The sequence below is a fragment of the Trichoplax adhaerens genome, genomic scaffold (genome assembly GCF_000150275.1).
Source record: "Trichoplax adhaerens TRIADscaffold_23 genomic scaffold, whole genome shotgun sequence".
Classification (NCBI taxonomy): Eukaryota; Metazoa; Placozoa; class Uniplacotomia; order Trichoplacea; family Trichoplacidae; genus Trichoplax; species Trichoplax adhaerens.
In genome coordinates this window covers 52,261-76,410 of record NW_002060964.1, presented here as the reverse complement: position 1 = coordinate 76,410, position 24,150 = coordinate 52,261, and the positions used below count along the sequence as shown (strand labels likewise).

General features: G+C 35.1%; 7 protein-coding genes across 7 annotated transcripts; 4 read left to right on the top strand and 3 right to left on the bottom strand.

The window, feature by feature from the left end:
• Window positions 1-1,075: 1,075 nt before the first annotated feature.
• Window positions 1,076-7,562, top strand: TRIADDRAFT_61318 (uncharacterized protein; the record flags this gene model as incomplete). Its single annotated transcript, XM_002117309.1, has 22 exons — window positions 1,076-1,098; window positions 1,281-1,377; window positions 2,005-2,087; window positions 2,341-2,421; window positions 2,668-2,815; window positions 2,912-2,966; window positions 3,088-3,248; window positions 3,542-3,652; window positions 3,757-3,869; window positions 3,943-4,012; window positions 4,114-4,199; window positions 4,266-4,352; window positions 4,442-4,535; window positions 4,608-4,698; window positions 4,783-4,870; window positions 4,948-5,002; window positions 5,117-5,212; window positions 5,439-5,542; window positions 5,620-5,666; window positions 5,779-5,823; window positions 5,908-6,050; window positions 6,135-7,562. The coding sequence occupies 22 exons, from the start codon at window positions 1,076-1,078 to the stop codon at window positions 7,560-7,562; spliced, it is 3,306 nt and encodes a 1,101-aa protein (XP_002117345.1).
• A 1,432-nt stretch (window positions 7,563-8,994) lies between these two features.
• Window positions 8,995-10,788, top strand: TRIADDRAFT_61317 (uncharacterized protein; the record flags this gene model as incomplete). Its single annotated transcript, XM_002117308.1, has 5 exons — window positions 8,995-9,126; window positions 9,684-9,735; window positions 9,981-10,171; window positions 10,292-10,444; window positions 10,564-10,788. The coding sequence occupies 5 exons, from the start codon at window positions 8,995-8,997 to the stop codon at window positions 10,786-10,788; spliced, it is 753 nt and encodes a 250-aa protein (XP_002117344.1).
• A 1,016-nt stretch (window positions 10,789-11,804) lies between these two features.
• TRIADDRAFT_61316 (uncharacterized protein) lies at window positions 11,805-15,824 on the bottom strand (the record flags this gene model as incomplete). Its single annotated transcript, XM_002117256.1, has 21 exons — window positions 11,805-11,869; window positions 11,947-11,984; window positions 12,101-12,160; window positions 12,253-12,335; window positions 12,429-12,562; window positions 12,811-12,918; window positions 13,021-13,090; window positions 13,204-13,271; window positions 13,367-13,429; window positions 13,512-13,554; window positions 13,652-13,711; window positions 13,854-13,936; window positions 14,016-14,103; window positions 14,174-14,216; window positions 14,300-14,431; window positions 14,519-14,616; window positions 14,835-14,901; window positions 15,017-15,099; window positions 15,217-15,275; window positions 15,431-15,540; window positions 15,754-15,824. The coding sequence occupies 21 exons, from the start codon at window positions 15,822-15,824 to the stop codon at window positions 11,805-11,807; spliced, it is 1,626 nt and encodes a 541-aa protein (XP_002117292.1).
• Window positions 15,825-16,674: 850 nt separating this feature from the next.
• TRIADDRAFT_61315 (uncharacterized protein) lies at window positions 16,675-17,559 on the top strand (the record flags this gene model as incomplete). Its single annotated transcript, XM_002117307.1, has 2 exons — window positions 16,675-16,880; window positions 17,397-17,559. 2 exons carry the CDS (start codon window positions 16,675-16,677, stop codon window positions 17,557-17,559), a joined length of 369 nt encoding a protein of 122 aa, XP_002117343.1.
• Window positions 17,560-18,131: 572 nt separating this feature from the next.
• On the bottom strand, window positions 18,132-19,558 carry TRIADDRAFT_61314 (uncharacterized protein; the record flags this gene model as incomplete). The annotated part of the gene is made up of 3 exons (XM_002117255.1): window positions 18,132-18,231; window positions 18,444-18,525; window positions 19,417-19,558. The coding sequence occupies 3 exons, from the start codon at window positions 19,556-19,558 to the stop codon at window positions 18,132-18,134; spliced, it is 324 nt and encodes a 107-aa protein (XP_002117291.1).
• A 725-nt stretch (window positions 19,559-20,283) lies between these two features.
• Window positions 20,284-21,303, top strand: TRIADDRAFT_61313 (uncharacterized protein; the record flags this gene model as incomplete). Its single annotated transcript, XM_002117306.1, has 1 exon — window positions 20,284-21,303. The coding sequence occupies one exon, from the start codon at window positions 20,284-20,286 to the stop codon at window positions 21,301-21,303; it is 1,020 nt and encodes a 339-aa protein (XP_002117342.1).
• Window positions 21,304-21,531: 228 nt separating this feature from the next.
• TRIADDRAFT_61312 (uncharacterized protein) lies at window positions 21,532-23,228 on the bottom strand (the record flags this gene model as incomplete). The annotated part of the gene is made up of 4 exons (XM_002117254.1): window positions 21,532-21,597; window positions 21,756-21,830; window positions 22,425-22,554; window positions 23,131-23,228. The coding sequence occupies 4 exons, from the start codon at window positions 23,226-23,228 to the stop codon at window positions 21,532-21,534; spliced, it is 369 nt and encodes a 122-aa protein (XP_002117290.1).
• Window positions 23,229-24,150: the final 922 nt, after the last annotated feature.

Genomic DNA, 24,150 nt, shown 5'->3' with positions numbered 1-24,150 from the left:
ATACGATATGTCCGTCCATCAGTCGATGCAGCACTATTCCATTGACGCTATATCGCGTATAATACATCATGAAGTCTAACTTCTACTTGTTCAAAGTTATTTGATGTCATGCATGTTTTTGAATTAGTAAGAGCAATTTAGAAAAGAGACACACAAGAACCATAGTGCAAGTACCGTAACGACTGTACTGTATAGTCTGTTTTGCAATTTTCGACATTTTCATCTCTACCTTAATACGATATGTCCGTCCATCAGATGATGCAGCACTCTCTACTATCCAATCAACAATAGAACTGTACAGTATATAACACTACTACTATCACGGCATTCTTTCCACTGCATTTTTGGTACCATGCAACGCTATCACGATATCTCGATACAGTACAGCACTACAGCACCTTCCATTTTTAAATAGCAAAGTATTGCTATGTGCCTTGAAAATTCTTCCATCGATAGTTGGAGCAAAGTTGAGTGAATGTGTCCGTGAAGTGAATATCTCACATCTATCTACACATACGAAAAGTTCACTTCTCTACCTGCTGTACACTAGAAATTTTGAAACGTACAAAAATATTTCTTCAAATGCAGGCCACTGGCATACAGTGTACAGTACAGCAGTACTGTTGAGAACAAAGATACAGGATGTTTTAGTACTGTACCATGTACCGTACCGGATAGCTCTTTGACATGCGCAGTCAGCATTGGACACTGTCTCAGACTGGCGCAATAATCGTGCCCATTTACACCCGTGGCCATGCTCAAAAAGATCTAGAGCGTAACGGTTCGAACCGAACCGAACCGAACTCAAGTCTAGGCCATAGCGGCATCGCCGGCATACAGTTCAAGGGTAACACGGTCAGGATGTGATGGTAACAACAACAACATTGCGCGCGATGTCATAGTAAACTGTATTACGGTAACAAGTGTACTGGACACTAAATGATGAACATTATGCACTCCTTGCTCAAGGCGGCTGCCGTCTGTCCGGTCTTGTACCTTCATTACAGTAGTACACCTGTCAATCTCCTAGTAACTGTAATAATTCTGCAAATGATGATTGTCGTATCGGATTAAAATGGCTGAAAACCTGATCAAAAGGTAAGCTACTGATCCTTCTTGACAAGATGGAAAGTCTTAAATGCTGTTTATTATCATTTAAATTCAAAGAAAGAGTATTGATAATGCTCTTGTTAGATTGAAAGTCAATTATCTATTTTAAAATCAATATGCTTGCAATATTATTTTTGCTTCATGAAATACACTTGTCATCCGTGGATCAGTAATAGTGAACCACCGAGTTCATGCGATATGAATCCAAAATTTCAAAATGAAACGCCTATAGGCAGCATGGATGAACAAAGTTCAGACATTAAACAGGTTAGTCATAGTTTCAAGGGTTTAAAAATGGCGATTAATCTATTTAGCATGAGTGCTTTTATCGTCAATGATTGCGCTCGATGTTGGAAGGTAACGACCGTTTTGTTATGTTTCATAGCGATCGTTAAAGGATATTTTACATAGTCTTCAGTTACAACTTATTCTTGCAAAGGTACTAGCCTTTGGATGCAACGTAATAGCTAACATAGGCAATTAAAGATGGCGTTAATACCATATTTTGGACGTACTGGAGTGATTATAGTGACAATGTCATCTAAAATTATATCTTGTAAGGTTTCAGAATACCTGACCTACCTACAAAAAATATCAATTACCTGCACAACTTACCATCCACTACCATGCTGTCATTGCTACTTGTTGTACTCATAGACCGTGTTATGTAGGGATATAGATGTATTAGCCTGAGTTTCGTAAGCTATTAGCTCGTATTGATGCCATTGTCCAGAGATTATTTCTGTCCTTTAATCGTGCATGCAAGACTCATATGTCTAGTACTGTAGTGTTGTTTGACTTGTATTTAGCGATCAATGGATATAATATATGCTTAACCATTTTCATGATGAAATTATACTTCAGCCTACAGTATTAAATAAATGCAATCTTTAGGTAAGCGAAGGAAACAGTATACCGCCTAAGTGGCAGTACTCCAAGGAAAATAACAGAGACAGCCATGACTCTTCTAACTACAAGTATGTCGTCAAATAAAATGTTACCCTACTTATTTACTTTTCTTATGAGGTAACTTGCTTAGGCAATACACCTATCTCAAGTATCAGCTACAATTTAAAGTAAAACATAGTTATTCGTAGAAGTACAACAGATGTGAAACATTATCATAGTCATGTATACTCGGGAGCGATTTGTTTTACCGTTATTATATCATGTTTAAATTATTTTTTTATTAACTTCTTTATTCGCTGCATTATTATCATTATATACCAGTGATCGAATTTACAATGGCAAGACAGTTAAGAGATTGTCCCTGTTATCTGAGTTTCATAGTCACAATAGCGGAAAAGAAAGGTAAATCAAAGAGAGCCTATGTAACTGGTAGTACAGCATATATTTCGAACTTAGTGTGTTGAACTAGCGGTAGACATTCTGCTCTAATGACCACCTGATCTGTCCTTTGCATTAAAGCGGTGGATAATTCGATCTATCTTGCAAATCATTGTAGATATTAATTTAATCCCTTAATTTCTTTTAAGATACTCCTAACATGTATCATCATTACCATATATATTATAATTATCTTAATCTACAATGCAGGTCTTCCACCTATCATCATTCCAACAAAAGTCATTCTCCGAGAACATCAAAGTTTCCATCTCCTGCCAAACGTTTCAATCTTCATCATACATCATCCGCAATCCCACATGATCAATTGCCTACTCCTACAGTAAAAATAAAATCAGAGGTAACTTTCAATGATAAAATGTTACAACATAAACTAAAACTTTATGATCAAACGCTGTAAGTTGCTTATATTTAAGTGTGTAATTTGTAAATTTAGAATGAACGCCCTTTAGATACTGAGTTCGAAGCGATTTCTCCGTCTTCATCATCAGGTAAAGTTCTGTGTTTAATTTTGAAAAATTTTTATCATATAAAATCGCTATAAAAACGCTACGAAAAGAACCGATGAGCTATGATGACGACTAATACTGCGATGTATATCTGCTTTAACAGATTCTGACGATGAAAACAAAGATGAAGTTAAAGCCGATGTTCAAGAAAGCCAACAGCGACCAACTTCAACTATGAAGGAAGATTTATTGCAATCACTAGATAGTATTGATATGGAAATAACTAAGATTGAGCAAGAAATAGGAGATCTTCTGAAAAAACAGGTATTACATAAAGGATCTATTAAACTCGAAACTGATAGCTTTAAGAAAATTATACGTGCATACTTGTAAGAGTATACTTTCATCTCAGTAGATATAGAAGAATTTAAGTAATACTTATAATACATTACATTACTACGTAAAATATTGCGTAAAATGAAAGTCAGCCATGCTGTTTTACATTTCAAATCGTATTAATTTATCCTGTTGAGTAATTGGTTTAGATATGACTTGAAAGTTCATCGTTTAAATTAAACTTGTTCTAATATCTATCCGTTAATACGTTTCCAATGTAGGAAAGATTAGAAGCTGAATCTAGTGTAACTGTTGAAAGCGTACAAAAGGTTGAGAAAATAAAGGAAAAAAAGCCTAATAGTCTTATTGAGCTTATCTACTCTGATAATAGGGTAAATTGTTCATACATAGCCTTTTAAATGCTTTGCAATGCGAATTAAAATTTCAGTCTGTATGTCATAACAGATTGTCATCTATTATTCGGAAATTCTTGTAGACGAAAGCGCAAAAATCGTATAACGACTTGAAAGATTATAACACGTACACAAAGACAGAACCATTATATCGAGAACCTTCGGACTTGCCTATTTTTCATGAAAATCTAGAAAGGTGCTTTGCAAATTAATGCACAACGATAAATAAATATACAAATTAATTACACATTTTTAATTTCGTTTTAAAGATTTCGTGAAGAAACCTACTTTAAACTGGTGAGGTTTATTAGTGAAAGGAGAGCTACCAAATTTGATAGGGTAAAACACTAATAGGATAATTTTATAATACGTGATGCCTATGCGCGATACCTTTGTATTATTTGAGATAAGTAAACTCAAGAAATATGATGTCTACATAGATGATCCAGTTAAGGAAGGACTTTGAGAAAATGAAATCGTTATGGGATAAAAAACTTAGCCGAACAGAAAATAACCCAAAGCGGAAGTAGGTTGCGTTTGTGACTATGCTCTAAATTCTCAACACCGCTGATTTATTAACATGTTACCATAGGAATAGAGAGGCGAAAGCTAGGGAATTGTATGAACGATTTTTTCCAGATATTAAAAAAAATCGAGAGTATCAAGAAAGAATTGCAAGGTTCATCTATATAATAATTATTAAATTATAACCCTTAGGTTTATAGGATTAGTCTAAACATTTGCATAAATTAAATAATTTCTTATCAGAGCTGGAACCAGAAGTTATGGCGCAGCCACTCGTTCGGATACAGCCAGAGGCGAACCGGAATATGGGGGTGATACAGCATCAGAATATTGTGAGGTGCTGGTTGAAATGAGTTCATCAGATTTCATTGTACTGCTGTTGTAATAAATATACATTTTTTTGTTACAGCGAAAGCACGATGAGGTCAAAGATCTAGCCATTTACCCTCCACAGATGATAGATGACGATGATAAAATGGTTAAATTCGTAAATAATAATGGTTAGTAATGCATTAGTGCTTAACAAAAAAGTAAGTTATCCTTTGATTAAAGAAAATAATATATTTACTTTACCCTTGAAAAAGGCCTTATTACTGACATCAAAGCCTTTGAGTTACAACGAAAAATTCAAAGTATATGGACTGAAGAAGAAAAGAAACTCTTCGTTGAGAAGTAAGCTTACAGTATTTTGAAGTTTAGTTTAAAGCATTATTCGAACTGAGTGTTTAATTTTTACAACATTTTCATAGATTTGCTTTATATCCAAAGGATTTTTTCACCATCGCTTCATTTTTTTATAACAAGGTATAATTGTATTTAATAACTTATCGTTTGATTCCAAATGCCCATTTATATGTTTCGTATGATTGAATCAAAAATCGGTTCATAACTGCAATCATATCTCCATTTGAACTATAGTCAGTCCAAGACTGTGTTCACTTTTACTATATGACAAAGAAAAAAGTAAATTATAAGCAATATTATAGAACTGGAAAACGAAAAAGAAGAGTAACAGTAAGTATTAGTGCGAATAAGAATCTATCTATTGAGTTCACTTAGAGAGAATTGAAAGATGTAATTCAATGCGTCATATTAATATTATTTTAGCCAGATAGCACAGGCAGTTAAATAACATCAGTATCATAAGCGTTTCGAGGATATCTTATCTTTCGAAACATTTGTGTAGCTTGCGTTTTTTTGCCACAATGCTTGTGTAATAGTTTGACCGATTAATTTTTAGATGAATGACAACAGTCCTATGAATCCTGATATACAAATAAGGGGTGATACAGATCTACCGAAAAGTGCCAAAACTATGAAGATTGATGAATCCTCTTCATCAAGGTATTTAACAAGTACTGTAATATCACAATTAAGATGATTTTATGGATAACAGGTTGTGCGATCATGCTCTGCTATAGTAATCCTGACAAAAAGAGTACCGATGGGCAACACCACCGAGGAGTCGGTAAGATTTCGTGTGCAACTGTTTGAATTTATAAATAACTTTTCAATCATTCACTACTTCAACATTAATTTTGGTATCCAATCTTTCCTTGCCTACTACGTCTTGAATTTAGAAACTCCACGTTGGACCGAGGCTGAAATTGAAATCGCAAAGCAAGGTTAGCAAACTAAGGTTACAATTATTCTTTATTAATACAATTGATATGCTATAGCTTGTTTTGTTTACCTGCGCTACGCTTTAGGCCTACAACTTCATGGTCGCCTGTGGTCTGAAATTTCTCGCATGGTAATAACAAAAACAGAAGCCCAGTGTAAAAATTACTATTTTAATTATAAGAAAAAGCATAATTTGGAAGCGTTGGTGTTGCAAAGTAAAATGGATAAGGTTCGTAAGCGATTATAATTATTGAAATAAATTACGTTTTCGTACCTCTCTAACGTTAGTTGCTTTTTATAATATCATTTTCAGCAGGGCGCTTCTTCTGGTAGTTCTAAGCAATCAAAAAATGAATCTGGCAGTCAAAGCAATCGATCTCATCGTACATCTTCTCGTACAAGTGGCCAAAGTGATGCTAAATCCAATAAGACCTCTAATGTAACAAATAAAGCAAAGAGTGCTAATTCTAATAATAAAGATAATTCAAATTTGAACGCTCCAGTCGTAAGCAACCCGGAAGACCAGCATGATATTCAAGTAGACACCAATCCATTGGATAAAACTGAAGATATTCCAACAACTACGATTTCATCAAAACTAGAAGCAGCCGATCAAGAAAATGAATCAGAAGATGTTAGCGTTACCGCATCCAATTCTGAGATGGAATCGTTAGTCCAAGGTAAGGAAGAGAATTTAGATGCTCCGACAACAGCGACTGAACCCGTTGAAGTGCCAAGCGAGACTCAGCTGGCGTCACAGGTTTCCGTATCGGATACCAAAGAGACTAAAATGGATGAAGTTGAAGTGGATAATAGTATGTCAACGATGGAAACTGATGAAGTGCAAAGGAGCTCTGACGATGTTATGGAACAAAGCGAAATCATAACTGTAGCTAGTTCTGATTCAAAGCAGGAAGACTACGATCCCGTAAAAGGAGATGAGAGTCAAGCTTCCGAGACTGTCCAATCTGAATTAGCGCCTTTCGCTAGTCATTCCAATGCATGTAACCAAAATGACTCGAAAGAAAATGTTGCGATAGCTGCACTTATGAGTCTCGGTCTAGACGGAACTGATGCTAATACTTCTAGATATTATTATGAATCGCGGACTAGTGAAGATTCAGAGCGTCCCTGTAACGAATCTGCGAATAATGCGTGTGTAGTTGATGACCCTGCAGAAGAAGAATCAGTAGAGCCAAGCTATCCACAAGAGGATGCTACTGAAGATTCGTGCAGCAAAGACGTCATAGAAGCTAAATGTAATTCAGACAACGAGGATGACGTGGTAGAGGAGAAAAATTTACCGGAAGAGGATCAATCATCTGACAGTTCAGTAGAAGTAGAACAAATGGACATAGTTAGCAGCGATAGCAGAAATGTAGTTAAAGCGGCAAAATTGACTGGTGACGGTATAGAAGATATCACATCCGATGAAGATTCTCCGTTAGCTACGGAACCAATATCCCCACCTCCAAATACTATGCCAACTTCGGTCATACCGCTTAATGCAGGGGGCTTAAGTAATAGTGAAGATATAGCTTCTCACTCACCTTATCGTTATTCAGCCCTAACGTTTCCTATATCAACTCAAAAACTAACTGAATTAAGTTCGGCTAGTTTTAACGAAACTGCTTCGTGCCCTAGTAAGAGTGAAATAACTGAAAGCACAAACGTACCACAAGACGTAATCTCGAATAAAGCTGTCGATTCACCTAATAAGGCTAGTGATAATGACAGCTAGTAAGTTACCATCCCTTTACTACGTAGACACATCTACATTGACAACTCGCTAGATTAAGATTTATTACATCAAAGCTATAAACGTTGGACCGGTCGCTAAATTTGGCGTTGGTATTGGCATATCTTTAATTAACTTTTACAGTAAATCGTAATCCTAAGTTAATTGAAGCTATTGCTACTTTGTGTAAATTTAAATAATTTTGCCATGCTATAAATTTGGCGAAATACTTGTGTACCGTATCCTTCACTGTAAATACGAAAAAGAGTTATTAAAATTTTATTGTAAATTGTATGTCTTGTATACTCCCACACAGAATGTTACGAGTATCTTAAATTTCTCGACTTTTTAACTGCTTCTGCGTTTTATTCGTTTACAAAAATTTTACTGTCTTTGTGATCTGTATCATAATGTATGAAATTCGTTTACTTTCATCTGTGATGAACTTCCTTAAGAACGTGATGTAGGCAGCAAGAATTATTTAAACTAATCTATACACTTTTTTAAATTACGTATACGATTGCATCTTTTCTCTTTTACAGTAGTAGTAAATAATACACCATTCCTGTTGGTCCATGAGCGTGAGAATTGTTATTATTTGCTGTTTTATGAAGGCATCACATTCAGAGTAGTACATTAGTGGCAGGTCCTACACTACTCTTGTCATACTGTACGTTGGAAGGAATAGAAGATTTCATTTCTTCCTCCATAAAATCTTGATCAATAAACGGGTATATGCATAAAAGCAGCTATTAGCCACTGTCTTGCAGTAATGTAGTCTGGCTAGTATAGATTCTAGACTCTTTTTAGTATCCTCATTTGTCTTTTATCCCTAATCCTGTACAGTGCTAGACTGCTATTATTTTTATATTTACTGATTAAAGTACGATAAATCAGGCGGATATCTGGCCTAATTTCTTAGCATTTGTTTCCCGATTTCCGATGCTCTTATAAACAATCACGAAACAGTAGACTGTTAAGTAGTTCCAGTTAATTCATTCCATGGAGCATATGGGGTGCTTTTGGAATAGTATAGTAGTGTTCTGCAATTGATGCCCAAGTCCGGAAAGACTATATAGTACTCCATACAGTCGTGGACTGCGATAGTAACTAATACATGTAGTCCTGTCAAGACAAGATACGTAGTAACACAGTTTTGTGGCTTCCTTGACCCTTGTGGTCAAGGGTCAGTTACTATGGTGAAAAGAGCAAGCCGCAGGATCAAGGATCGTTGAGATTACCAGCATACGCAAATGGACTGTATGGGGGCCTACATTAAACTTATTGCCTACTGGACACCAGTTTGAGACTGGGACGTGATAACATTACCCTATCGAGCTGAAATGAGATGAGCTAGAAGTCATCAAGGCTAAGAGTAATCCGTGCTAAAACTTGAATTTAATACTTGCAGCTCTAATTTGTGAATGTGCAGGATATGGCGTACAATAGAGCAGTCTTTATAACTGGATCGAACCGAGGTCTTGGCTTGCAGTTTGCCAAAGAGTTGGCTAAAAATGAAAACTATCGACATGTTTTTGCTGCTTGCCGCAAGCCAAACGATGCTCAAGTGAGTTGTTAATTGAAATGGCAGTAGTAAACTAGGACTATGTATCGAGAATTGATTTGTTCTCTTTAATAATGATAATGTCAAGATGTGACATAATGCAGTATACGAATGTGGATAGAAAGTAGAAATCTGCATATTACAGTAATAAACTCGTAGTACAGCAATATATTGTACATGAACTTGTCGCTCGGATAGAATGCCTGAGGAATAAAGTTGTACTGTATTGTGTAACCATGGCGCTGTACAGGTTTTTAGCAATGGTTGAGGATATGCTTACGGAACCGTTGTAATACCTGCAATGAATGTATAGCGGCTCGATAAGCAAATTAGAGGCATTAAACTGCAAGGAATTAATGATTATTATAATCTCTGTAGCAGATTGCTGCAATCTGTCATTTAACTTGGTTGTTTGTAAACATTGCATGAATTAGGAAATAGATTAAATATCTTGTCACTTCAACCGAGGTCGACTATGGGTAGTCTCATACTACTGTATAAAATGCCCAGCAATGGTTACAAGCTGTACATAAGATGTATTATTGATTTCTCTGTCGTAGGAATTGCTCTCCATTGCTAAAGAAAATTCTAAAGTTCAAATTGTACAACTAGGTATGATCTTATGCTGATGATATATTATTACTCTACAAAATTCGTCCATAAGCTACCTCTTAGTAACGACTAGTAATGAGTGCGTGATTGTTGACCTGATAATTAGAATTACTATACATTAATGAAAAACAACTCCATTATTCTAGTGAATAACTTCATATTAGTGTTATAAAACATCCATCCACCTATACTACTTGCCAAAGAGATTACTAGCTTAAATTATTGGCTACGCCACTATTTCATAGATGTTCAAAATGATCAAGATATCCATTCTGCTGTTGAGGTTGTTAACAAAAAAGTCGGCGGTAATGGCCTAAATTTACTTATTAATAACGCTGGAATATCAATAAATGGCGGACCAATTCCAACGGTGAACAGAAGCGATTTCATGAAAGTTATGGATGTTAATGTTTCATCACCTATCATGTTAACTAAGGTATAAGTAGGCGGCGTTATTCATCAATACAATTGGAATCACCTCGATTGACCATTCATAACTATTTAGTGAGGTATTTAACTTAAAATCTGCTAATAGATTATAACCTTTATTCTCCAGGCGTTTTATAGATTACTAAGAGCTGCATCAAACCCATCAAGTACTCGTGATATCTTTCTACCTGCAGTTGTTGTGAATATGTCTAGTATCCTTGGTTCTATCGAATCAAATAATGCTGAATCTGGAGTCTTATACCCTTACAGATGTAGTAAAGTAAGCATACCTTCATTGGCTTTACTACACTAACAATTTTTACATGAAGCATTTCACCTGTAGGTCCACGTAATCATAACTCTAAATTCGGTTGTATTTTTATATCCATTCTACATCAGGCTGCACTTAACATGGCTACAAAAAGTATGGCTATTGAATTTGCTCCAAGAAATATTATCGCTATCACAATGCATCCAGGCTGGGTTCGTACTGATCTAGGTGGTCCAAAAGCACCTCTCTTTGTCGAAGAGTCAATAAAAGGGATGATGAATGTTATCGAAAATCTTAATTTAAGTGACAGCGGAAAACTGTTAGGTTATGACGGTAGCAATATCCCATGGTAATTGAATTAAAATACTAGATTTACGATTGTTTTTAATATGATCAATGCTATTTTACCTCTGATAAGTTAAGGGGTGAACATTAGCGAGAGCATATAATGTGAATATTTATTATTCACCTTAACCAGGGCTTAAATTAATATCTAATGACTACATCAGTGATCTCTTCAATATCGTTGCAAAAACGACTTTATGACGCAACCGTACAAACCCCTATTCTAGCTGAAAGTTAAGAGGAAAAATTTTATAGTTTCTTTGATTGTAGCGGTGAATAATTGTATACGCCATACAAGAACTTTTAATAATTAATCTATTAAAATGATGAAATATAACATGTGTAAGTGTAAGATTACACCCTAGAAGTAATTTTAAAGGATATTAAAAAAATTATCTGATAGCTTGCTAACTACGACGGAAATCGAATATGAGGCTATTGTGTACATCAGCACTGCCTCACCTCTGTTGCAAGTGAAACCGAGAATATTTTAAATAGCAAATTTTGTAATTGAGGTCAAAATTTCATTCAAGAAATAAAATGAAAGGATACTAAAATAAATTTACGTAATAGTTTACTAACTACTATGGATATAAATTGTATATAAACCCAATGAGATACGTATATCAGCTTCGCCTTTATTTGCATGCGAAATGGATGATATCTAAATGAATATAAGTTGCAGTTCGTAGGTTTTATTTACAGTTAAAGGAATTTGTAGCGAAAGACGGTATTACGTTACAAATAAAATTGTTATTCTTTCTAGAAATTACAACCTGCCTATTAGAATGTTTCAAAATTTGTAATCCCAAGCAGCACTAGTAACAAACTAGTTTACAGATGAAATAAGTTAGTAAATATTTATAGCTATATATATACGAAACTGTACATTACTATTTTCAATATCAGCTATCGTTTCTTTGGCTTCAGTGGATGTCAAGATCTTGACTTCAAAAATTTTAATCTCCAAAACTGGAAACTGCCGATAAAATACACACGAGGTATTGGCCGTACTTAATTATCACTAATAGATTCCATCTAATTCTCCTCGTGCTGCCTTTAAACGATTTCGCGCTTTTTGAAAGGCATCTAATGGACATAAATATTATTAAAAATAAAAAGTAAATATTATCTTCACTGAACTATAGTGCTTTCATAGTTATTACCGATTACTTTAGCCAAAGCTGCTTGCGTCTCCTCGCCACTAAAGGAAATAATAAATGTAGCAGAATTAACTTTGTTTACTTAAGTAAATTTTTATCAGATTTTACTGGCATTATTGAATGCATAATCACAATGTAACTTAGCGAAAAAACTAACCCGAGTTTATCAAGCAACGTTCCAACCTTCTTACGAGACTTTGTTTTATCCACAAAGAATCTAAAATAAGGATCGATACATTATTGAAAAGTAGGAATTCCAATTTTGTTGTTATCAAGACGGTTGTTGAGATAAAAATCATGCTTTCTTACTGCGATTGCTGCAGTACATTCATTTTAACCGTAACACTACCCGAACTAGCAGTTTTTAAACCATATTTGCTAAGACATGGCCCCTAGATCGTTCAACAATACAATTTTGGTCTTTTAATACCTTTCAAGCATTAAATCTAATATTTTATATCATTAAAATACGCTGCTATAATTACATCACTTCCTGCAGGATGTGAAACATAAGTTATATCGTTAAGTTCAGGTGCACCACCAATAAAAAATCTTCTCATTTCGGAAACTAAATCGGGGGCCACCGGTCTCCACGTCTGAATCTCGATTTTATGCATACCTGTTATAATAATAATAATGTATTGGTAAGATGATTTTTGCTAGTTTTTAAACACTTAAATTACCTGTATCGTTATATTAACACAGTTTTAAGTTTATAACTACAGCATAATGCATATAGTACTACGATTTCTCACAGTTTGTCATGTCTACTTGTCGCTTAAAGCGTAAATTTACGTTTGTATTAACATATTATAAGCTTACTACTATCAAATGTATTATACTACAACTTATCACAGTTAATCATACCTGGAGCTTGCGGTATTAAGGTATAACCGTATCCCTCTATACGATATCTTTGCCAACTATCGCAAGATACTACTTCTATGAATAACTGTGGCCACTCTGATACACCAACTATATGATGTTTAATAGTGTTTAAAAAATACGAATGCTTAAAAAATTGAATGGAACATACATTTGAAAGCGCATGTATACATCTAGACATTCCGAACATACCTTGGTTAAAATTTGCTTTCTCATACGTAATTTCAAACTCGAAAGGATGCCCAAAATGAGCAGTTTTTTCCTTAATTACCACAAGTCATAGACATATGTTGTAAGTATAAAATTACTTGATTTTTAGCATTAAAGTAGCCGATAAAATTACATAAAATTAAGGTTACTGGGCAATTATCATACTTTATCGCCTTTGCACTTAGAAATTTGGGTAAAGCCAGCAATTACGTCCGAGTCTCTTGTTTTCCATTCTAAATTATAACAACAGCAACAGCAGCAGGTAAGTAATTAGCTAAACCGCAGCCGTCTGTATGTATGTAGCGTGAAATAGCTCCAGTGATCATACCAGTTGTAAGATATAAACAGTAGTGGATATAAATATCATTGTATTCAAAATTCTTTGCCATATCTACAGAAAAGTTGTGATAATTCATATTTAATAATCGCGGAAAAATATCATTCTTTAGATGCATGTAAATTGATTAACGTACTAATTTCTCCAAAGATGTTTACTCTTAAAGTTCCAGAGGGTGGCTAATTATTAGTTAATATCGATCAAATGTTAACATTTGCTTAAAATTGACAAATTGTTAGAAGAAAAAAGCATTGTAAGTAATATTTTGTAACTAACCGGTGTTGCAAATTCTGTACCGATTAGACTTGCTTGGTAAGCACCGTGCCTTTGATATAACTAAATAGGTGCAAGGTCTTAGTATTTAAAATCTGATATATCAGATTAAAATTCAAGCTACGAATGAGATTGGTATAATGTAGGCATTGATATATGAGGAATACAATATCATATCTGGTTTAATATGTGGAGAGCTAACAACCTCTTTAAGTGCCTTCTTTTCCCTATCTTCTTCTACTTTAGACATTGGTTTGCTACAATGTTCTAAACGATATTCATAAACCTCTGCGGAAAATGACAATCACATGCTTGAGAATTTTTCAATCGGTTAGTATTATTAAACATAATGTTTCATCAGCAATACCTTGATATTCTGATTTAGTAACTATACGATATGAGGAATTTGACGTATTAAAATCCGGTTTAATTGAAATTAATCCATTACTATTAATCTATATGCGGCAAATAATAACGTTAATAGTGAAACAAGTATTTGAAGAAAGAGAGTTACCAACTCATTACCGTAACAGAACATAGCACGTATTCGTCCTCTTTAGTTGGCTCTCTGATTTATTTATAAATAAAAAATATTATGCTCAGTAAATCAAAGGTTATGTGTATACGGCAATAATAAATTATCTTTGCAACCTATCGTCATTGCTTAAATCTGCCATTATGAACATGCTTTGCTCTGGAACAATTAATTTAGATAAGGTGCGAGAGGAATCGTCGCTTATAGGGTTCTTGAACTGCAATGCCACTTTGTTGCCGTCTTTGTCTCTAATATTTATTCGTAGGAATTACTGCATTAGATAGAGTTTTTTTAATTAAAAAAATTTGGTTTTCGTATTTATAGTCATCTCTTACGCTCTATCTCCCATTGATTTATTAGCTAAGCGTCTTCTTCTTAAATTAGAAATGCGTTTCGCAACAGGAGTGACATAGATTGTTTCATCATCGTCGTTCTACAAAAAATATAGTAATAAATATTCAGCAATTGCTATTATTAGTAATCCAAGCTATCGAAGTACCGTCTGTAAACTTGAGTTCAATTCAAGTAAAAGGTGCATTGCAAGTTAGAAGCATAACTCATGCTTATATCATATGATTCCATTACTCCATTAGTAAGAGTTAAAGAGCTCTACTATTAAATTTCTATCCTATATCGAATCAGTTGACTTACATTCTCATCATCGGCAAAATTATCATGATCCACATAACTAAACAACCTTTTGTTTGTCCTGCTATTTCTAACGTTGATCAATTTAAAGCGTTACTTTAGAGTGGATTAGAACTCATTTTAACAATTTAACGCTCAGTAATAATGATTAATCAATTTATGGAGAAAAATCTGTTGTATCTTACCTAACGGACAGAACTTCCTTATGATAAAGGTGATCCAGGACGCTATTACAGTTTTCCGAATCAGCATAATAATCTGTTTCCCTCTAAATGAGATTTGACATTAGCTGATAACTTATTTCAGCGATACCATAAACCATTAACATTATCCGTTCGATATTTTTATCTTATTAAAAAGTTATATGATGTTGCGTTCAGTTTACCTTACAATACAGTTTCTCTTGCCATCCAATAACACATTCCTCGGCTTTATTCTCAGTTTCTATAACAGAAATTGAAATACGATATAATCATTATATTTTATAAGAGTTCTTAAACAAATGCCATATCGTGGAAATATTGCTGTCTTATTTTATGTATTCAAAAACAGTGAAAGCAAAGTTTAATACGTAATCGATATCTGCGTCAATTCCATACTTTCATCTTCCTTCTTTATTGTTTGCATTTCAATCTGATCACTTGGCTTTTTGTTTTCATGGGCGAAGGTCGGCACTACGCTGGCCGCTGTAACCTTCTTCAATGTGACTCTAAATAGAATACATAAAAATAAAGAGTTAAAACATTAACTCTCTATCTGCTAAATTTCAATTATGTCGATCCAGTATGCTAAGCGCCACCCATTCATGATTCGGGAAACGGATCCAAGTTATCATCAATGATATTATATTTGATAAGTTTATTATCACATTTGAGCTATACAAAGGACGAATTCTATTCTACATGTAGGATAGAGTGTTCACCTAATTTTTAAATTTCTAATAGGATCTTTCGATCGATAATAGGACGCTATATTTCGTTGTAGGTTCTCCATATTTTGGAATTTGTTAGTTCATAGCAGACAGTCCGCAAGTCCGTAGTGCAATGAGTAATCTGATCGGATTTCACTGACTAGTTTCCATGGCATTGTGGACTTCTACAGTACCTTACTGTACTGTACTGTACTGTACTGTACTGTACAGTACGGACCGAGTTTGCGCGGGAACTACAGTACAGTACAGTAGCGTACAGTGTACAGTACTGTACTGTACTGTAATAGTGCCGCGCCGCTTCAAAACGTAAACACCAGATGGACGGTTTTACCTTGAAAGAGATGGTCAAGATGGCTGTGGTTGCAAGTGGGGCAGTCGACTCTTAATGAAATGATCCAATCTTGAGTAAGTCCAATATTCTACCTTCACGCTCTAGCGGATAATGAAGTAAGCTTTCAACTTATAATTTAAAATGTTCAGGTTACCCTAAAGATTTTATGGTATCTTTGTCAAGGTGTTCTGTGAATTGAAGTTCTGTAGTTCAAGGCGGAAGGAGCAACTGATCGAGAGCTGGCAAGTGGACTGCACGAAGCTCGATAATATTAATGACGCGGCGTACAGTACGTTAATTAATCTACAGACTACAAGTGTACAACACATAGCCATACAGACTATATGCAAGTGCTTATACAACAATCTCCAGCAAATATTCCGATCTACTTGGTACCCTTTTTATTGGCCCCCATAGCGAACCTGCCATTGAAGTAATTAAGAGAAATAAAGTGCAAGCAGATAAATTAAACTCATTGAAATAGAACAGCATCAACGATTGTCTACTGCATGGAATGCTGACTCTAGGATATTTGCAAGCATTGATTTGATAAAATGTACTCCACCAGTTAATTAATCAAAATGACTGAAACTTTGAAAGGTTTGGACGATACCGAAATAGCCTCTTTATACGAAAAAATACACAAGGAAGGTACATTAGAATTAACCCGTAGATACCCGAGCCCTAAACAAAATGCTAAGCAGCCTAAGCCTGATCAGAGTCATGGCCAAAATAAGCTAATAACAGAGGCCAGGCACCAAAGTCAAACTATTCAAGAAAGCAGTAGGTAGGATATGTTCGTATAGCATGCTTGAAAGATTCTATTTGTAAGATTGAGATTCTTTATCTCAGTAAGATTTGCTATGAATTGGGCTTAACAGAACAATGCTAGTAATACAGATTCGTTGGTCTTAACTCTTATCGATCACAATACTGTACGTTTATTGAGGTATTATTCGGATCAAACTTTACTGATTGACTTCTAAACGTCATCACTATACGGTATACAGTACTTGAAAGTAAACCAGAAGATGCTAGACAACGAACAGTACGACAAATTGCTATGATTGAATAATGGCCACGGTGCGACAGTATCTGTTACGCACTTTATGCCAATAAAATTGAAAATTATAAGCAATATCGGTGATTGATTGTTTTAATACTCAGTCCAATCAATATACAGTAGATTTGTAGCCTCGCATTTATTAACGATTATAGTACTTTACGTATTTGCGCAGTATATTAGTCACATAAACAGATATACCAAATTGCAATCGTGATCTCTCCGTATTTGTTATTGTAGCTTTGATATATTCGATGATATCGATGCGGAAGAGGACTTACTACGGCCTGTTAAAATAACTTCCATGACTAACAGAAGTAAACGTGATAAAATGACAAGATTTGACGATGTTTTGCAAAGCATCGCAAGAATGAAACATGGAGATATCAGTAAGGAAGATTAATCGTGAACAAGCACAAGATATTGCCAACTCATGATAACGCTATGCAATAACTATGTAATTAACTATGTTCCAAATAAGACGACTAGTTGAATTTTTAAATCGCCATAACCAGGACCTTGCAAGAAACTACTTTAATCGAAAAAACTGTTTAACTAGGCTTTCATCTCGACAATCTTCTTCAATTACCGTACGATCCTGTAAAATAAATGAAAACTTGAAATTAAACTACTTTAGGTTATACGGGATCTTTCTAATCCCTTCATTTTATATTGACCTCATAACGACTTCATGTAAACAAAATACCTATGCATTTGTAATTACTGTCTTATTTTATGCGGCATTAATGTCATACATTCTATGGATATGCTATAGCAATTACAAATTGTCTGTAACACTGAACGAAATTATTCATCTATCGTTAATTTTTTACCATACTTTTCATGTGCAGAATTAAGTGAAGGAATTAACGCTTAAAATCGACGGACTGTTACTTACTATTGTCATAATGTAATATAACTGTGCAATCACGGCGTTGTTTGTTAGTTCATCTCCATGTATTTTATTTTATTAATTCAAGTAAAATATCTTACAGTTCCCCATTCGATTAAGGTTGGAATAGACTTCAGCTGAATGATTTCATGTTTTCTAAATTCATTCTCTTGATCTTTCCACCTTAATCATGATAACAATTAATGTTCATATATAAATTGATGTTAACGCTGACGCATGATACACATTGACGTCGAATTCTGTGTTACATTACCCTCTTCAATTAACGTTGAAAGAATCATTGATTAAAAACTTTTAAATGTCTCGTGTATGTGACTACATATCTATGGATTAAGTTAAAAGCCATTATAAAAATTGAAAGTTTAATACTGTACTTTGGTCGGTCTCCAACAGCACAGGAAACTAACAGCACGTTATCCTTCAGTTCACTGAAAATTTTGTCGATAATGGGTTCAGCTAAATGGAATGTATTTACCAAACATAGTCATTAGTATCATTTATTTCGATTTGTACAACGTCTAATATTGTAATTAATTATTGTCAATCATTTTTCGTAGTAGTAGTCGCGATCCTAAGTTAAATTAGCATAGAAGTGTATTTCTAGGCCGCCACTAGAGTGGCAGCTGCTAGAAGAACTCAGAAGAGCAATGTACTCTACTTTGTCCTCTGGTCAGTAGAACAGATCATGCTTACAAGTAAAGCACCTGTTCGGTATAATACTATTTACAGATACAGCTTAATTTTGATATCCTTTAACTGATGACAAAATTAGCGTCATACTATTTACAGATACAGCTTAATTTCGATACCCTTTAACAAATGACGAAGCTCTATAGTACGAAATCAACATACAAATTTATGATGGCATTGATAGACAAGGTTACTTTGTCGAAATACGTTTTTAACTGATCATGTAATGAAGTTCAATTCATCAATAAGATAAAGCTACTGAATGCGTTTGCACTATGATACGTACAGTCAAGGACTACTAAATCTCTGTCCTACTCAAAAATGAGTGCTATTAGTGAGTTATTAGTATGACTTTGGATGGAGAAGAATAGTAAGAGAGTGCAGTATTTCGAGTAAGATAATTAGCTAATTAGTTCTGTAAAATATCATTTATATACTTAAAGTAAAGCTTACTGTGGAGCGATAGAATAGCAACGACTTCCTATAGCAATGTGACTAATAGTTTAATCTAATTATCGTACACAGAGTTCAATTTGAGTGGAGAGCAATATTTCAACCAAGCCACGATCTATTTGACTAGAACATGTTAAGAATACTGTCATTCACTGTAACATGCCTGCAAAAGCTTCGATCCTCCAGTATTAGCATGTAACTTACCTTTTACACAATCTGGACACCAACTAAGGCCATGATCATCATAATCTCCGTAATATTTGACAAAAATTGTCGTGTAACGGCTCTTGTTCTCTGCAATAACTTGTAAAAGCTCCTTAAGGCCTACGACCGCTAGTCTCGCCATGATTGTCTAGGAAACCGAGCGTATTAGAAAGGTAAAGTGGGGGCCCTGAACACAGTAAACAGACAGAGACTCTAATCAGTTAGGGACCTCCAACTGCGCAAGTGCTTGTGGCATTAGCGTACAGTACAGTACAGTACGGTATTACGCCGTCTCTCCTTTTAGTCCCTGATATATAGTAGATCGTAAAGGTATTGAACCGAACCGAACCGTTCTCCAGACTAGTCCCTGTGTACAGCAGTCCAGAAGGATGGACTTCTGCAGTAAATCGAGTACTGCATGTTAGATAATTGTTAATAACTGCAGTGACAAATTGACAATTGCTGCTTGTTCTTTTACTGACTTTGGATTCTCGACGACTATACAGTGAGCTTTGAATCAATCAACATCGACGATAGGTTAATTCAAAACACTACTGTGCTGTAGTTTAGAAGTCCAAATTCTATAGAAAATACAGGTTGTAGATTGCTAGAGAGCGAGGCTATTGCTAACTGGATGGAATAATGATAAGCATAGTTGAAAGTTGTTGCACTTAATAATATCTACAAGGCCCTACAAGCCTTGTAAGAATTAATTCGAGAGTAAGTTATGTATACCCACGCCCGTGCTGCATAGTGTACTGTATATTGAAGATTCAAGGCGAGACCGACTGACCAATAGTGGCACATCTGGAAGAGAAAGAGTTACAAATTTTTACTCATTCCCTAGCAGACATTGAACGCTCTGCTATGAATAGAATTAGTTTAGCAACAATCGATGTAGGTACTCTGCAGCTTCGCGTAATCTACTTGATAAAATATCAATATGTAAGTACGATGTTGATAGAAGACAGCCAATGTATTCCATTATACTTGGGTGCTGATGTATTAAAATCATCCAGCATCAGAACAGAGAATTTACCTCGAGTTCATTCAAATTATGCAAAAGAGGGTCTAGCAACTAAGTTAACCATGGATAATATAAGCATCAAAGGCATCCGTGGGACCTCCAATGGTGTATGGTTTTATAGTATTCAAGGTGTCTTTAAAGCAGCCTTCGAACTCTTGTCCAGAAGTTGTCAAAAATCTATATTAATAAGTTTACAGGATACATGGCTGGCTAGAGAGCATGATCTATCTCTGACTCAAGATCTACATGTCCAACTCATACCAGCTGATCAGATTGGCTCCAGTCCAATTCGGAATAGTAATGTTGAAGCAAGTTATACACGTCCTGATAATATAACATCATTTATTGACGCTATCGTTAAAGATATATGCTCTAAGTTAAACCTCTCTATCCCTAGCATAGCAATGAATACACTAGAGAAAGTTCTCGTTGCTACCTTAGTATTATTCTATCAGCAAAAGTGGGAAGAAATTCCTTGGAAGGTAATGATTGATTATGCTAACAATATTGTGAACAAAAATGACCAAAAGTCAGCTCTACAGTCCTATTGTGAATGGATAGGCAAAGTATTTCATACTATGCAACCAGATGTAAATGGCGTTGTTGATAGTTTTAAATCTAGGCATATTCATTGCATCGATGATCTCCCTCCAGCGAGAGATATCATCAAAATTTTCCCGATAGAAATGATTGTATTGTTGCAAACATGGATGGCCAACGGTAATCATGATATCAGCGATGCAAAATGGCCTATCGTGCAATTAGTATTAGAATTTTTAAATCAAACACTAATTACAGGTGTATCACATGTGGTTTATTCAAAGTTAGTGGAGCATTACGACAGCCATGATAAGGAATGAGTCTTATAAAAACGTATTATATTGACTGCCATGATTGTCATACTATTATCTTTTACAATTGTATATAATATCTAAAAAATCCTCATCAATTTTCACATACTTTATATAAATATCCAAAGACATTGTTGCCCAATCGTAACAATAACGGATAATCAGGGTGCTTTACACTGTTATGTACATTGCACTGATTAAGTAAATCGTATGTTATTCTAATAGTAAAATATCTATTTATCCCATTCTGATAGTTTTTAAATGTTTTTTCTTCATTTTCTTCAGTGTGCTGGATTTAGTAATCTATTATTCAATGAAATAAAGGTTACTTTATAAGATACATATCACATTCTTTCAAGCAATGACATAATTTATAGTATTTCTGTGATAATGAATTATCTACAGTATTGCAAAACGATGGATATAGTTGCTGTAAATTTTACAAAATATAGTCTATTTACCACTTGCACGATTTCTGCCTTTCTAGCATTTTCTTCCTTGAGCTTTTTCCTGGCCTCCATGATTAGTCTTTTCTCCTAGATTAGAATATGTTCCGTAGTTATCATAGTCGTGACTACTGTCTATTCAACGTAGTATTCATCTCGACCAACTGGACAGCAAAATGACTGCCTCTGTTATATTTGGAATGTATTAAATAGCTAAGGTTTGAGGAGTCTGTACTGATATGAACTGATACGCTGTACCAGAAATAGACCACTAGTAGCTATATACACGCACAGTATATATATATATATATTTCCATACTATATATTCAAAAGATTGGTTCCCAGTTTCTTATATGCATCCGCAAACGATAGTAACTGATAACATATACGTATGTAGCTTATGATAGCGATTACTTGTAAAGAGCAGCTAGCTGCCACACTAAAATTCTGATCACTACGCAAGATAAACTGAGAGAATAGCTAGGATTCCTGTTGAATGGTTTCAGTTCAATGCTGGAGGGAATTGATTTGAAATCCAGATATTGGATGACAAATATAATCAATCAGAAAATTTTGCCAGAGGAACGATTGATTTAATTAGCTTATGACGCTAACGAGCTTTATCAATCATATAGCTGTTACATTGGAATGATTTAAATGTCAGTTACTAGTTCATGAACTTACTTCCTTTGCTTTTCGGTCGGTATCTTTAAGCTCTCTCTCAAAATCTTTAATGGATTGGTTAGTTAATTTCTTATTCATTTTCGCCTTCCAGGATGAACGCAAGGGCTTGACATTCATTTTTGCGTTGCTCCTGTTGAGATTTTATCGTATAATGAGTATGCGCTCAAATTTGAGTTATCCAGTACTCCCTTCCATCCCTCTTACTCTAAGCTATCCATTTTAAAGGTATGGCGAGCAACGAAGCTATCACGTACAGTAGGCCACTTTACATCAAATCTACACGAGACTAAACCCTATCTCTACACTACGACCTATTCTTTAGGAACAGATCGAGAGGAAATGTTGTCTCCATCTTTATACTACTATCACACAGATGAAAAATGCATCGCTTTCGTACTAGTATCTGTGCACTACCTGTTATAATATCACTTTGCATCAAGTCTACGAGTACAATACTAAATTCTATCTCTACATTGCCACAAATTATTTAGAAATTGACCGTCATGCAATCTTCTTTCCATCCCTATACCAACATCGGATTCTATTACATGTAATCCCCATATCGTCCAGGTAAAAATCCGCTGCACACTTCCAGTAGTAAAGTGCATCTTACAAGCTTGAGCTGCTCAAGTGCTATGCTACCTAATGTACCGTCTCCTTTCCCAATAAAGTTCAAATTCACATCAAGATTAACGAAGTATTCTACCTGGCATGTTGCTCTTTCCAAACGCGTCCCGATTTCCGTCTTCCTCTGACAGCATGATTGTGCTTCTCCTCACCAACTTGAATATCGCTTCCAGCCATTTTGAACGTCAAAGCAATCCGTTGAATGCTGAAGTACTGGTACAGTACAGTACTCCAACCACGAACTGTACAGTGTACAGTGTACAGTACAGTACGATATCTGCAGCTCCATGACAGTGCTGTACTGTACGGTATTAACTACCACTAGACAGTAGACCAGTACCGGTACTATACTGTACTGTATTTCGTTTGCCTTGCAGCCTCAGGTTGCGGTATGCAAGAACGAACATGATCGGTCATTTCATATCCATAGTAACCACAAACTTCTTACTTTCCATTTCAGCTTGACCGGCAGTGATCGCCATTGGCCGCAAATTCAAGCTTAGACTGCTATTCCACTCCAGTCCATTTCATAGCCAATTCAAGCATCGACCGCTATTCCAATCCAGCCCATTTCACTGCAATTTCAAGTACTGACTGCCATTCAATTCCAGCCTAGTTCATTGCCATTCCATTCCAGTCCATTTCACTACAAGTTCAAGCATAGACTGCCAATCAATCCAGCCTATTTCGTAGCCAATTCAAGGTTAGACTATCATTCAATTCCAGTCAATTTCATAGCTAATTCAAACTCACCTTGGGTTGTCATTCAATTCTAGCGTATTTTATAGCAAAATTCAATTTCAGACTATCATTTTATTCTCGGCCATTTCACTGTGCCCATTTCATCGCAAATTCAAGCATAGACTGCCAGTCAATTCAGCTCATTTCGTAACAAATTCAAGGTTAGACCTTCATTCAATTCCAGTTTATTTCATAACCAATTCAAGCTTACTTTAGGATATCATTCAGTTCTAGCATATTTTATAGCAATAGTTAAGCTTAGACTGCCACTCTATTCTAGGTCATTTCACTGTGAATGATTGCCCTTGAAATTCTGCCATTGCCTACCAAATTCAGTCACTGACTCGAATTGTATTCT